This window comes from Alligator sinensis, unplaced genomic scaffold (genome assembly GCF_000455745.1).
Source record: "Alligator sinensis unplaced genomic scaffold, ASM45574v1 scaffold268_1, whole genome shotgun sequence".
In the NCBI taxonomy this organism is placed as follows: domain Eukaryota; kingdom Metazoa; phylum Chordata; order Crocodylia; family Alligatoridae; genus Alligator; species Alligator sinensis.
In genome coordinates this window covers 314,274-328,027 of record NW_005841853.1, presented here as the reverse complement: position 1 = coordinate 328,027, position 13,754 = coordinate 314,274, and the positions used below count along the sequence as shown (strand labels likewise).

General features: G+C 44.2%; 1 protein-coding gene across 3 annotated transcripts in view; it reads right to left on the bottom strand.

Annotated features, from left to right (window-relative positions):
• USP6NL (USP6 N-terminal like) overlaps positions 1-13,754 on the bottom strand; it is a 142,511-nt gene that overhangs the window by 24,292 nt on the left and 104,465 nt on the right. For all 3 annotated transcript variants that reach the window (XM_025213041.1, XM_006016309.3, XM_025213050.1), the window contains 3 exons: positions 5,924-5,989; positions 5,736-5,835; positions 1,366-1,518 (listed from right to left, as the gene is read on the bottom strand). In XM_025213041.1, the coding sequence (XP_025068826.1) occupies positions 1,366-1,518; positions 5,736-5,835; positions 5,924-5,989 (319 nt within the window). The remainder of the gene's footprint in view (positions 1-1,365; positions 1,519-5,735; positions 5,836-5,923; positions 5,990-13,754) is intronic.

Sequence of the window (13,754 nt, the reverse complement as noted above, 5' to 3'; positions counted from 1 at the left end):
GCCACAGGCCCTCCTACCTCATCCAATCCCCCAGTCCTTTGTGATCAGATGACCAAAAAGTGAGGCTGGAAGTGTCTGGACAAGAAGATTTGGAGCCATCTGTCAAGTGGATGGGATATAACACTGAGCATGGACTAGGAGATAGGAGAGACCAGAATGTCTGGTCACAGTAAGTGTGACCTAGTGTGGGAAGAATGAGTACAGGGGAACAGATGTGATGAGAAGCCAGGACCTTGGCAGAAAACTGAAACAAAAGCAAAGGCGAGTGAAGGCTGGGACAAGAAGCTGGGAAGTGGGAAACAGTGTAAGGCCTCTGCACTGCAGAAGGCAACCAGGTCAGTAACAATCAACCCCCTGAACAGGAGCAGCTGAGCCTGAACCTGCCGACTAGTTCCCAGGCTACTCTTAAGGAGGTCTTGCAGCAGCTGGCACCCGGTGTCTGCCTGGGGCCTCAACCTGCAAGTGGTTCTCATTCATGTGACTTCCCTGGTGCCTGTTCCTGCATTCTTGCCTGTGCACCCAGTCCCTGAACTTGAAGAACCCAGTTTGACCTTGGCTTGCTTCCCAACATCCGCTTCTGGTAATCCTCTGGCTTGGCACATGAACCCCAGTTTGATCTCAGCTCATCTCCTGACATATGCTTCTGGTATCCCCCTGGCTCAGCAAGTGAACCCTGGTTTCACCTCAGATGACTCCCTGACCTCTGCTCCTGGTAAACTGTCTGGTGTGGCATTTGAACCCTGGGCTGACCTTAGCTTGCCCCCCAACTACGGATGCTGGTAACAACCTCTGGCTACAGCCACTAGGCCTCACGCCTCCGTGTATCCCAACACAGAGGCACCAGGATCTGAGTAGGAGTCAGGGTGGAAGGAAGAGTGCTCCATAATCCATTTTCTAAATATCTCAGAGAATAATAACTACCTGTCTTGCAACTGCAGAGATTAAAAATTATGGGATGGAAAGAAAGCAGCCAATTATTCAAGACCAGGAAGGCCTATTGGTTACCAAGTATTCAACAGATGGATTTATTTAAAGAAAGCTAGTTCATAGAGTCTTCTTGCTTATACATATCTCCTTCTAAAAACCTTAAATTAATAAAGAAAGTTGACTCAGTTATCTGAATTTTGAATGATAAGCATTTTCCCAAAACACAGAATTAGGACTAACCATTTAAAAAAGAAAGAGTTAACTCATAGCATAAATTCTATTTTTAACCCAAAGGTATCTTAAAAATGGTAAGCATTTTACAGCAATGAATAAACAAATATATTAGTGACATACAACTAACACTTAAAATAAAGAACTATACTATATTTGTAACAGTTCTTAGTGTACTGATCAACATATCTAGAGGAAGTTTCTTACCAGCAGCTGGTAGGTCTAACTTTGCTCGTTTCAGTTCTGACATCGAATTTTGAAGCTGCTCTATTACAACGTCATCTTCACAGAAGAAGTCCTTGGCTAGAGTGTCCTGAAGAAATTCTACAAGTTCTTCCATTTGTAATTTCATCAGATGTTCTAGACCATAACAAAATATTATGATGAACAAAAAACTGTTTTATGATATCATTCAAATTTAAGTAAAGACCACTAGAAAGGTGATTTTTTTTTTAGTTTCAAAACTGAAACATTTCTACAAATGACAAAGAACCCAGGGATGATGGAACATTTTCAAAGCACACTAAAAATGCATGTACTCATCACCCCTATAAATGTTTTCTTATTTTTACAGTAACTGCCTCCCCAGCATGTCTCCCCCAAATTTGAAAGGTGATATCTCTTCAGAAAACTGAAAGCAATAGTACCATCCTTCAGTCTCCCTGTTTTTATGTTACAGATCTACAATTTTTCATCTGCATTTATATATTTTCCAGCTCCTGTCCTTCACCTGGAACATGAAGATATAGGTCTTCATAACCTACCTCTCAGAAGAGAAATTAAGCTGTTTAAAAATGTGACACATAGGCTACTGTCATTCATAACTGAGATAACATTCACAGGAAAGAAAGCAACAGTTTACAAGGATTGCTAGATTCCTTTTTTAATTTTTATTATTACTTTGTTAAGAACATGGAAAAAGTTTTCATTAACCTCATTCTTGGAAAAAACAGAACTGTTTATGACTAACATTTTCCAAAGAATTCAGCCTGAAAAGCATCCCAACATGGAAAATTTCAGTCAAAATTATTACAGCTTGGAGCCAATAAAAAGGAATAGAACACAGATTTTTGTAACAAAAAGTGTCAGGCAACTTTAATAATTGACAGTACTACCAGTACTCCCCATAGAAACGTTAAGGAAGAAATACTGTTAATATTGATGAACTGAGGTTTAGGGGGCATGAATACGGATATGGAATCACAGGGACCAACCTTATAATAATCAAGGCCCAATGTACCAACAGTGACTGGTGTCACACTTCAGAAGGCAGACAAGGTTCTTTGGGGTGAATATGATATCTTTTATTAGACCAACTTAAATAGTTGGGGGGAAACATTTTGAAAAAAATGTTTCCCCCCAACTATTTAAATTGGTCTAATAAAAGATATCAGATTCACCCAAAGAACCTTGTCTGCCTATGTCCTTAGACCAACATGGCTACAACCTACACCCCTATAACAATCCAGAAGGTGAGGTGATGAACAATTACAGCATAATTGGCCCATAAGAGAAATTTCTTAGAGACCCTTGGCAGTTAAAAGTAGATTAAGTAACAAACCACCAAGGTCTATGTACCTACAGAAGCTGGGAATATATGATTTTGGGGGTGGGGTCTAAAAGAAAAAGCAACAGTCCTAACAATTGTGTTCCTGAAAAATGGCAAGATGCTTTTTCAGGCATTTTACCTCCCTTTCAACCGTAACAAAACCTGAGAATCCTTCAATATTATACAATCAGGGTCTACACAGGAATGGTGGGGAAAGGGGGAGAAGGGACTGAAAATACTGTTAATATGAATTGTTGGTAAGAGGGGAAAAGCTTTTTGGGAGATGGAACGAGGAAGGGATCCAAGTAGTGTAATGAAGCTTAAAAATGTAGTTAAATAACATATAAAATTAATGAACCATATCGTAATAACATTAGGCCACTAGGCGGCGTGCACAATAGGTACTGGTATACTTCTCTGGTGGCTGAAGATGCATGTCATGGCTTTGCTGTTGTCCCTCTGTTCCCCAACAGCACATTTATGCAGCCCCTGTTGCGGCTAAGTGCCATATTAACCTACAGTGAGAAACTGGATGCTATGAGGAAACTATCATATCGGTTTGCTCAGGTGGAAATCAGTTTTATAACTGAATTTCTCTGAAAACTACATGTCATACAATTGTTTTCCACTGCTTACAGAAAGCGGAGATATTGATTTCTTTTAAAATACAACCAGAACAGGGCAGTTGCATGCAAAGCCTGCCTGCTGTACCACTTTACATGCAGTAAGTGACACTGAGGATGCATCTAAACTGCAGACAAAGAACTGTTTACATAGCAGAATAATGCAGGCATCCAAGCTAGCTCTAAAGCAGCTAAGTCATGTACCAGTAACAATCAAGATGGATCAACAGAATACAACAGACACATTTATCTTGTGTCTTTGGCCCTGTTAAGCCACTGTGAACATATTTACGTTACACTGTAGTTACCGAATCTACACGTGAAGACTCAGAGTTAAAAGGAAAATTACAAAGAAAATGGTTTCATGGCTGACACAGGGAAAGACCAGCCTAAAATGCGGATGCTCCTCCAAAAACTAAAAATCAGGTATAAGGGGTGTGTACCCTGCCATTAGAGGCATGATTACAGCATTGGCAGGCAAACCTGTATTGTGATGGTGGCACACACGTCACTGGTACTTCATCTAGCTAATACAGGTAACATCTACAGTGAAGATGTGATGGCACAGACCTAAGCATGCACAAGTCCACTGCAAGTGCTTCTGAAAGAATGTAACTAGGAAAAGCAAAGAACACAAAGGGTTCAACTTGAACAAATTAGCCCCTTCATAATCTGTCAGACCACTGTATTTCAGTTATCCAAACCATGAAACTACAGTGCTCCTTTCCTACCATTTCTAGAGGCCAGATTATTTATTAACACCGTTTAAATATTATTACTACTATTCAAATATATGGAGAGTAATTTAGTCTGTTGAACAAGGTGCTGGCTCGCTTGTAAATCACTTAAGTTTTTCTGGAGGAACTGCCGAATACATAAAAGTAATTCGCTTTTAAGTTGTGCCATGCAGCTGGAAACACTCATCACCATATCCTCATAGAACCATGATTTCAACAACAGACAGATAGCATGATCTACAACAGAGTCGGGCAAAATTAGAGGTGCACCAATACATTAGTCCCATATCGGATCAGCACCAATAAAAGAAAAATTGACTGTATCAGCAATCAGCTTTTTTCAGCTGATTAATAAATGCCATGTGCATGTGTAAATGCCATGTGCATGTGTGCAGAACACAGGTGGCCAGGAGCACAGCCCAGCAGCGTGGAGAGCAGCTGGGGCCAGCTGGTAAGCCTGTTGTGGGGAAAGAGGCATGGGGGGGCCAGGGGCCAGATTGAGGTGCCAGTAGTGAGGGAGGGAGTGGGGCTGGGGCAGAGGCAGATGCTGCCCAGCCTGGAGAGGGCATGGGACTGAGCTGCACACAGGGAGAAGGGGAAGCTCCCGCCACTGCGCACACCCCTGGGGGAGGGATGGGGACCATGTGCCCCCAAATCTCCACGTGGGGCAAGGGCAGGCTGCCACTGTGGGCTGGGGCCCCCAGATGAGCCTCTCATGGCTGTCCCATGCCATGCCCTGCCAGTTGGGCAACACCTGCTCCTGCCGTCCCTGCCCCAGCCCCACTCCCTCTCTCCCTGCAGCAGCTCCCAGAGCCCCGGGAGGATTCCAGGCCCCGGAGAATACTCCCGTCCCTCTAACCCCAGCCAATCATCTGACTGGCAGGGAGAGGGCATCCTCCCACAGTGGGAACCTTCCTGGGGCTCCAAGAGAAGGCATCTGCCAAGGTGCACCAGTCCCCTGCCTATACACCCCCCTTGGGGTCATCCAGGAAGTGTGCATGGGGTGGGAGGCAGAGGCAGCACAGCTATAGATCCATCCCACAGAGGGACAAGTCCAGCTCCAGTAAATGCTCTCTGCCAATCCCCAGGTCTGGGCAGAGAAGGGAGGCAGATGACTGAGGCTTGAACCCCAGGTTCTAGCCTGGGAGAATGCTCCCACCCCCTTGTACCCACAGCAGGTCCTCACAGGTTTCCCTGGGTCTGTTCAGCAACTGGGGGGCCTTAGCTCCGACAGTAGGTCCCCACAGGTCTTCCAAATAGCCTGCCGAGGGCTGAGCTATCAGCCGACCAACGCTCTCCTTCCCTCAGTTCTCCTTGGAGGGAGGGAGGGAGGAAGAGCAGAGGACTGTGGGATACTGGGTGTCCTCATTACCTGAGATAATTATACAGCTGTTCAAGCTGGGGATGGTCCTGCTTTGAGCAGGGGGTTGGACTAGATGACCTCCTGGGGTCATGCAACACCTATCCGTGTCCTTAACAGATCACAAGGCTCTCCAAAGCAAACAGTGCAGTTATATATGCTAAGACTATGCCGTCACCAAGAAGAGTTCAAAATGGAAGCAAAATGTGTCAAATTACTTACAAATATATTAAGACAAATATTTTCTAAAACAACACCTAAAACCCTGACAAATTGCTATTTAGCATTTAAATGATGAGAGATCTTACTCTTGTGCAGTTTCAGAATTGTGTAAGACATAGCAGTAAGCACACGCTCTCCTTCCAGTATGTAGATATCCCATATCCTGAGGTTTAATGTAAAAGGAGTCTGTAATGACAAAATCAGACAGAAAAGTCAGAACAGTGTGCCCCAACTTAAGACTAAAAATGGGAATATAAGGTACGAAGATACTCACGCGATCAAGGAAACACTGAAAAAACCACTTAGTTGTGTAGAAGCTTGTGGAGATCTCTTGGGCGTCCTGTCAAAAGCAAGTGTTTATGAATACTCACGTAAGATTAAAACAACAAATTTCCTGGAACATATAAAGGTCATTTTGCTTACTCCTTAACTGAATTTTGCTACTACTGCTGTCCAGGCCAGTATTTGGCCATCTTCAAATTAAATTATTCTACTTTCTTTTAACAATGTTACTTCAATCTAAAATATGCTTTCACTCGCTTATAATTTTTCTTTATCTGCTAGATCTTGGGAGATGTCCTCAAATGTGCATGTTCAGTTTCACTTCAGAGCAGGTCCAGAATAATGCAAAAACTTTCCACAATGAAACACAATAATACATTCTGGAGGAGCCAGAGATCAGTCTCCAGGACAATTTAATCTTTCATTTCTCTGCTGACAAGGGTTGCCAACAAATGTTGTAATGACTTTCTGACATGGACACCTATTCACCAGGAAGAAGCTTAAGTCTATCAATTAATTTCACACAGGAACTCAAGAAGCAATTAGAAGAATGAATTTCACTTTATAGTAATAGGGGTCCATTGGAACTGGGTACATAAAAAATGAAAGGTGCACTATATTCCAACAGCCATACACCTCTCAAGTCATAATGAACGCCATTTGTATCTACATATAGGAACACAGATAAATAGGAAAAAATTGCTATGAAGATATAATGCTTTTATCAGTGCCCACTATTAGAAGCTGGAGGCAGAGAAACTTGACAAAATTACACTTTTCTCTAACTGTAGTATCATTGCCATTCCTGCCACTTCCTTTTCTCTAGTCTACAATATTGAGTCTTGGGAGACCAAGCTGTGCAACATGGTGATAACCAATCAAGTAAGTACTACTGAAACCATGACTCGGGGATAGAATAATTCTAAACTAATTTTCCCCAAAATTTTCATTTTGCTTCTTCACAAGTCTCAGAAACTAAGTACCAAGTTAACAAGGGTGCGACAGTACAGAAGTTGAAAATCGTCTGGTATACTGTAGCAAGGCCATCGCCAGGGGAAGCCATGAAGCCCCTGGAGTCCCTTTTTTGCCCTTAGCCACTTGCCCTCTGGGCAGTTACCCCTTTGTCTCACCTGCCAAGCCTTGATGTTTATTGGTATTTATACAAGGGAAGCTGCCCCAGGGCTTTCCAAGCCGCGCTCTCTCTCTAGTCTAATGACCACCAGGTGCCTGTGGTCATGGCCTTAAGGGCTAAGTGCGCGGCTCCATTCCATCCCTACACCATGCCCCAAGCCTTGCAGGTGTTATCACCAGGGATCCTGGCTTTCTGTTTAAAAATCACAGATTCTCTGATAAAAATCCAAAATTCTCTGATTAAAAACCTCTAAAATCTGCATTTTTCTGTGATTATAATGAAACGCTACTATAGTTATCAGTTGAACACAATGTTTTACTGATATAGTTACAATTTAAGAGCAATTTGGAAGGCTACCAGTGCCTCCTCAATCATTATAATAAATTATAAGTACCTATATACTTTGTCATTTGATTTTGGTTTATTATAGAAAATCAGGGCTCCCCCTTTCCCCAGCAGGATGCAGGTCCAGCTGTAACTGTTGTCGTCGTCCCCACCCCCTTGTGGTGCTAAGCAGCTCTGGTCTGGCAGTGCCCCCAACTCCCAACCTGCAGCCCCCTGGACCTGCTGGTGCCACCACTCCCAACCCGCAGCCACCCATCCCCATGAGTGGCCCTCACACCCTCAGCCCTCCACCTCCTCCAGCCCTGCTGGTGCCCCTCACTCCCAACCCACTTCCCCCTACCTCCAGCGTGTGGAGCCAGGGAAGGGGGTGAAGAAAGGGGGGAACATCATATTCTTGCCATATGCTCAACCATAGGCAACACCATAGGTGACACATCATGGGGGTGGGAGAGAAATGGGGAATGTGCCTCCCCAGATTTGTGTGCCCACACTGGGGCACAGAGCTGCAGCTTGGCCAGACCAGCAAGCAGCAGCAGGAGGTGAGAGCACTCCTCCCCAACGCTCTAATCCATTACTCGTCACGCTGCTGGTGGTACGGCATTAGTCCATGGCAGCGTGGCTGTCGTGGGGGTCCTGGTGCTGGCAGCAGCAGTGAGCCTCGCCACCCCATTCTGCCCGCTGGGCACCAGGACCGGCCCACTGGGGAAGCTGGCCTCCTTGCCAGCCCCTTCCTCTCCCTAGATGAATCACCTGTGGCTCTGTCCCACTCCCCAGTCAGGCTCCACAGCCACATATTCCTGCCCTGGGCGCTGCCCCAGCCGCTAAACCTGCCCCACTCCCTACCCTACCATGAGGACTTGCCGCAAGTTGCCGCTGACACCGCAATAAGCTCCTCACCCGCACAGACTTTCCTGCAGGCAGTTGTGGGAGCTGCTCTCCACCATGCTGCTTTGCTGTACTGCTGGCCACATGCATGTGTGCACACACCCCCTGCATCCAATCAGCCTCCTCCCACTCCCCACAGCCCCAAGCAGCCCCTTGAAGGCTGGGACTCTAGCAGCCCGCAAGAGGAAACCTACAGTTTCCTGTGTTTTTCTCCTTTAAAGAGAAAATCCGTGTTTTTCCACAGCAGACAGAAAACCTAGATCCATGGTTATCACTAACTGATGTCCTTTCTCTCCACACTCAGCCCCTTCTGGGCTATGGGCCCCTGGCCCCTTTCCCCAGGCTTATCGCCTCCAAAGCCTGCTTCCACTTGGAGCCTCTCTGGTCCCCTCAGGCCTATGGCTTCCAAGGCCTTGCCTCCTCCATGCCCATCTATTCCAGATCCATCCATGCCAAGGTCCTTCTTCTCCCTGGCTTGCCCTGCTCCCAGGCTCAGGCCTGCCCCATTCCCAGGCTCTATCTTGCTTACGCTCCACAGCTCTGACACAGCCCTCCTGCCAGGAACCCGCTTCCCGCAGCAGTCAGGGCTAAACTGCCTGACCAGCTCTGGGTTTGGGTTTACCTCCTGGTTAATCAGCTCTGTGCCACACCTGCCAGCTGGTTTCCAGGCTGCCCTTCCTCCCATAGTGGCAGGCTTACCAAGTAACCCGTCCCATAATTAGTCTCCTGCCACACCTGCAGGGTGCTTTCCAGGCAGCCTCTCCTCAAAGTGACATAATCACCATGCAATCTGTCACACACATCTACAGATTTTGCCATTCTGCCCCAGGCCACTGTCACTGTACTAGTTAATCCTGGGCCAATGCACACTAGTGTATAAGAAACATCAGTTTCATGCAACCAGCATTGTAGCTGATTGCTCATTTTAAGATAATGCATTGTATATACAACCACATTTTATAAGAGGTAGAGCACTGGAAATTTAAAACTATGCACACTCTTCTCTGGATTCAAGCCTGTAACCCTGTGACAGAACAGTTAAACTCATTGGCTTTTGCTCTATTACATATTATTTTAATATTTTCATCCATCTTTATAATGGTTCTAGTTTTTATTGTAAGCTGCACTGAGGCTCTTTTGGGGATGGTGACCTATACAATCCAATGGCAAAATAAATAAATAAACAGAAGTAGTGTGAGACCGACAGGAATAACAGCAGGTTAATTTTATACCCATTTTCAGATTATGTGATAGATGAAACTTTGTAACTCATAACTTCTATTTGAAGATACTTACTTGTAGGTACTACAAGTAATGTGTAGTATATCCATAGTGAGTAATCATGAAAATTAACTTCTAATACATCACACCTGAAGCAGTTTTAAAAGAAATGGGTTTTGTTCAGGGATTTCCTAGTATAACAGATTAATCAACCATCTAGTAAATCAAGTACAGCAGGACAGATTCTCAGCTGCTGTAACCTGATGTAGAGCCATTCAAATCAAAGGCACTATGCTTGTTTTTCCAAAGAGGCATCTCTCCTGACGCACAATTAAAAAAACTCCTTTGTCAAGATTTCAACTAATCCCGTGTCGAACCGGCCAGAAACTCCATCAGGAAGCGATTGCTCTTTAGGATAATTTAGATTAGGTGTCTTATTTATTTACTTAATTAGCCAACTATCTGCAGATCTTTCTCAAGATAAAAAAACCAAACAGCTATAAGCAATGTAATTTCCATGAGTAATACCGTATCAACAGAACAACAGCTCACCAGGAGTTTGTGTCACCTAGATTTGTCTTACCTGAATGCTGTCTTATTTATTTCAATGCCTTTAAAGCATTTATTCATAAACCAAATCCCAAGTGTATGCAAGTGTTCTCCACTGTAACCACTGAATCTATGTCAAAGTATTATACAATTTGTGCCTGAAAAAATGAAATCCTCCAAAATTTTAAACAAAGCAGATCTGCCCCATAGTATAACCCAGTGTTCTCAACCTTTTTAGACTTGAGACACCTCTCATTAAACTGAAGACACCCATCAGAAAGTGCTAGCTCTTATTTTTCACTCATTTTTTACTGCAGAGAAATAAGAGAGCAATTCTTCTGCTGCAGACAACTCAGAAAGACCCTCAGTAGGTCAGAATATTTTTCACACTACAGGTTTATCCTGCAATCTCTGGTTTTATCATGCGAATCACATGTAGGTGACAGCACACCTATAGTACAAATATTATGTAGCACTCTTAAAAGGATCTCAGGGTACCTAAGGGTGCTATTACACCCTGGCTGATAATCACTGATCTAGCCCCTTTACTTGCCAGGTAAACTGAATCCACAACTTTAGTTTCAAGAACTGCAGATCTAAAGAATCTGTCATCCCTACAAAGAAGTTTATAAATGTACAAAATACACCCATGACTTTGGATTGATCTTTTAATGTAATGAAGGATTTTTGAGTTATTAGACTTTGTCCACTAGCCTGCATAAGTCTCAGCATGTTTTAAAAAATATAGATCAAATTTTAGTGTGCAGTATTAATATCTAATTGATTCTTGCAGAACCAGTGCCCACCACTGTCTGAATTTACATAATATTTCTATTAAAATATGTAAATGTGCATGTAGTAAATTGCAGGAGACCCTAAGCTGGATGGGGTAAGCAGACACTTATGAGGACAGGATCAATGTTCAAAATAACCTTGATAAATTAGAAAAACAGTCCAAGATGAACTGAATTAAGTTCAGTAAGGACAAAGTGCAAAGTACTATACTTACGATGGAACAATCAAATCCACGATGAGCTATGACTAGTTATAGACTACAAGCTGAATGAGTCAACAGCATAATATCATTGCAAAAAATCTAATCATTTAGGAGGATGACAGGCAAGTCATCAGAAGCGATTTTTCCACTCTACTTAGCATTAGGAAGGCCTCACTTGGAGTGCTCTGTCCTGTCTTGGACACTGCACTTCAAAGACATGAACAAACTGGAAAGAGTCCAGAGGAACACAATAAAAATTATTAGAAATCTAGAAAATATGACATGAGAAAAAGTTGGAAAACCTGGGACTATTTGGTCCAGACAAGAGAAGAAGAAGGGGGGATTTGATTACAGTCCAGAAATACAAAAAAGATTTGTATCACAGGAAACAGCAAGCAGTTTTTCTTTGCAGATAGGGGACACTGCTTATTGATACTGCAACAAGTTTTAGGTTACATATGGAGAACTTTAATTATGAGGGTGATTAAACACTGGAAAAGATTACATCAAGTGGGTCAGAAATATCTATCACAGACATTTTTTAAGTGCAAGATGGGCTATGGACAGATAGTATGTTTACAGTGCTATATACATACACACTTGCGCACAGTTCGCAGGGTGTGCCCCCGACACAGTCCTTTGAGTTGCTTCACCTTCAGCACAGTCATCCTGGGCATGCTTCCCCCTCCCGTACCAGCGTGCTGGCCCTCAGCACCAAGCACCGGGGCCCTGGCCCTATCTCTAGGGTAACCCCTGGGCTTACAAACCTGCCATCAGCTACCCTCTATTTTATGGAATGCAACACATGCCAGCACAGTCTTCAGGGCACCCCTAGTAGCCTCCTTTACTAGACACCACGTGCCTCACAGCTGGCATTTCAGTGTTTAGCTGACCTGGGGTTTGCCCTTATCAGAGAATCATAGAAAGGGTTGGAAGGGACCTCAGGAAGTCATCTAGTCCAGCTCCCTGCTCAAAGCAGGACCATCCCCAACCAGATAATCCCAGCCCTTCCCTTGGCTCTCTCCCATTTAACTATGGCCTGGGGCTGCCCTTTTCCAGGGCCCTTCCCACTTCTGTACCTCTCTCTATGCCAAGGTTTGCCTTTCCCTAGCTTCCCTCCATTCCACCCAGCTTCCTCCCTGCTGGGTGTCACCAGCCCTGCAGACTCAGTCCCATCTGAGCACATTTACAGGGTCACCCCTAAATCCCATCCCTCCTGGTCACATGACTCTAGCTTTCAATTGGGTCTAGTGATTTCTCATTAGCTCTACCACCGCCACCACTTAAATAGGGTGCAGAACTCCAGGCATCTATCCAGCACCCTATCCTATTCCTGCTTGCTCCACGTAAGTGACCGGCAGCTTGTTACTGCCTTGGAGCTATGGTTCCTAACTCTCTTCTGCTGCCTACCTCTTCGCAGCTGGCTTCAATTCAGCTGCCAGCAATCTTACAGTCAAATAATGTTCCCTCTTAAAGTAACAAGGAGAAAGATCCCCTGTTACACCTTGTCGCACTACAAAAATTAGGTGTACAAACATGCACCCTGCTTGGAATATTATAAAAATGGTGTAAGCTCTACACAATTTTTCCTGTTTGAAACAGGAATTGTTCTGTAGAGCCACATGTAAACATGCAGGACTAGAGAGAGTGCCTGGATCCCCAAAATCCCACGATGCTTCACTCCTTTCCCCGTCCCTGCAGCCTCTAAGGGGGAGGAAGAGAGATCATTGGTTCCTTGACAGACAGCCAGGAAGCACAGCTGCAACCCAGTCAGGACTGGGGGGGGTGCAGCTCTACTGCCATGGTAGTGGCAGGGATCACTGCTTCTGCCATGCTGGTGGCAAGTGGTCAGAGCTGCTGCCCTGTCACCCTAGGAGGTGACAAAGAGAACTGCTGCTACCCAAGTCCCTGGCACAGCTACAAAAGTATTAACTGCAAAGTATATATATTTTTGTATATACATATGAAAATGCTGGCTGTCTATGCATCAATGACAGCCAGCATGGTCTCCGTACCCTGATAGCTGTCAGTGATCAGGCTCAATGACAGGCTCCCCTGGAGAGGACAAGGAAGGAAGCAAAGGAGTAGTCTCTTACTACTACCTAGCTGAAGAGAGCACCTTTACAGTCACTGTATATATGAAGTGTATACAAACCCTTCAGAGTGCTGTATTTCTGTAGTGCTGCTAAGTGCTCTGGCACTTGTCACACTGCACATGTGCATCTCCCCACAACCCTAGACAAACATTTGGTTCATCTAAAACAGGAGTAGGCAACGTTTTTGGTTGGAATGCCAAAAAAACTGAAATGTTTACCTTGTAAGGTGCCGGAGTGCCGGCATACCAGAAAAACAAAACTGGTGTGGGGGGTACACTGCAGGACACACTGCATATTAATATAGTTAATGATCATAAATATTGGGTTGGGATTTTTTTTTTTAACAGTAAATACCAGGTTTTCTAAAAATTCTAAATGTGATAATAATAAATAAAACTTCATATACTACCTTTGTTGTTTTGTTGGGTTTTTTTGTTAAGGAAGTTGTGATGAGAGAAAAAGAAAAGAGAGGAGAGAAGAGAGAGAGAGAGAGAGGAGGGAAAGAAATAAGAAAGAGAGAGAGAAGAGAGGGAAGAAAGAAGAAGGAAGAGTGGAGGGAAGAGAGGAAAAAACTAAAAGAAAAAGAGGGGAAAGGGAA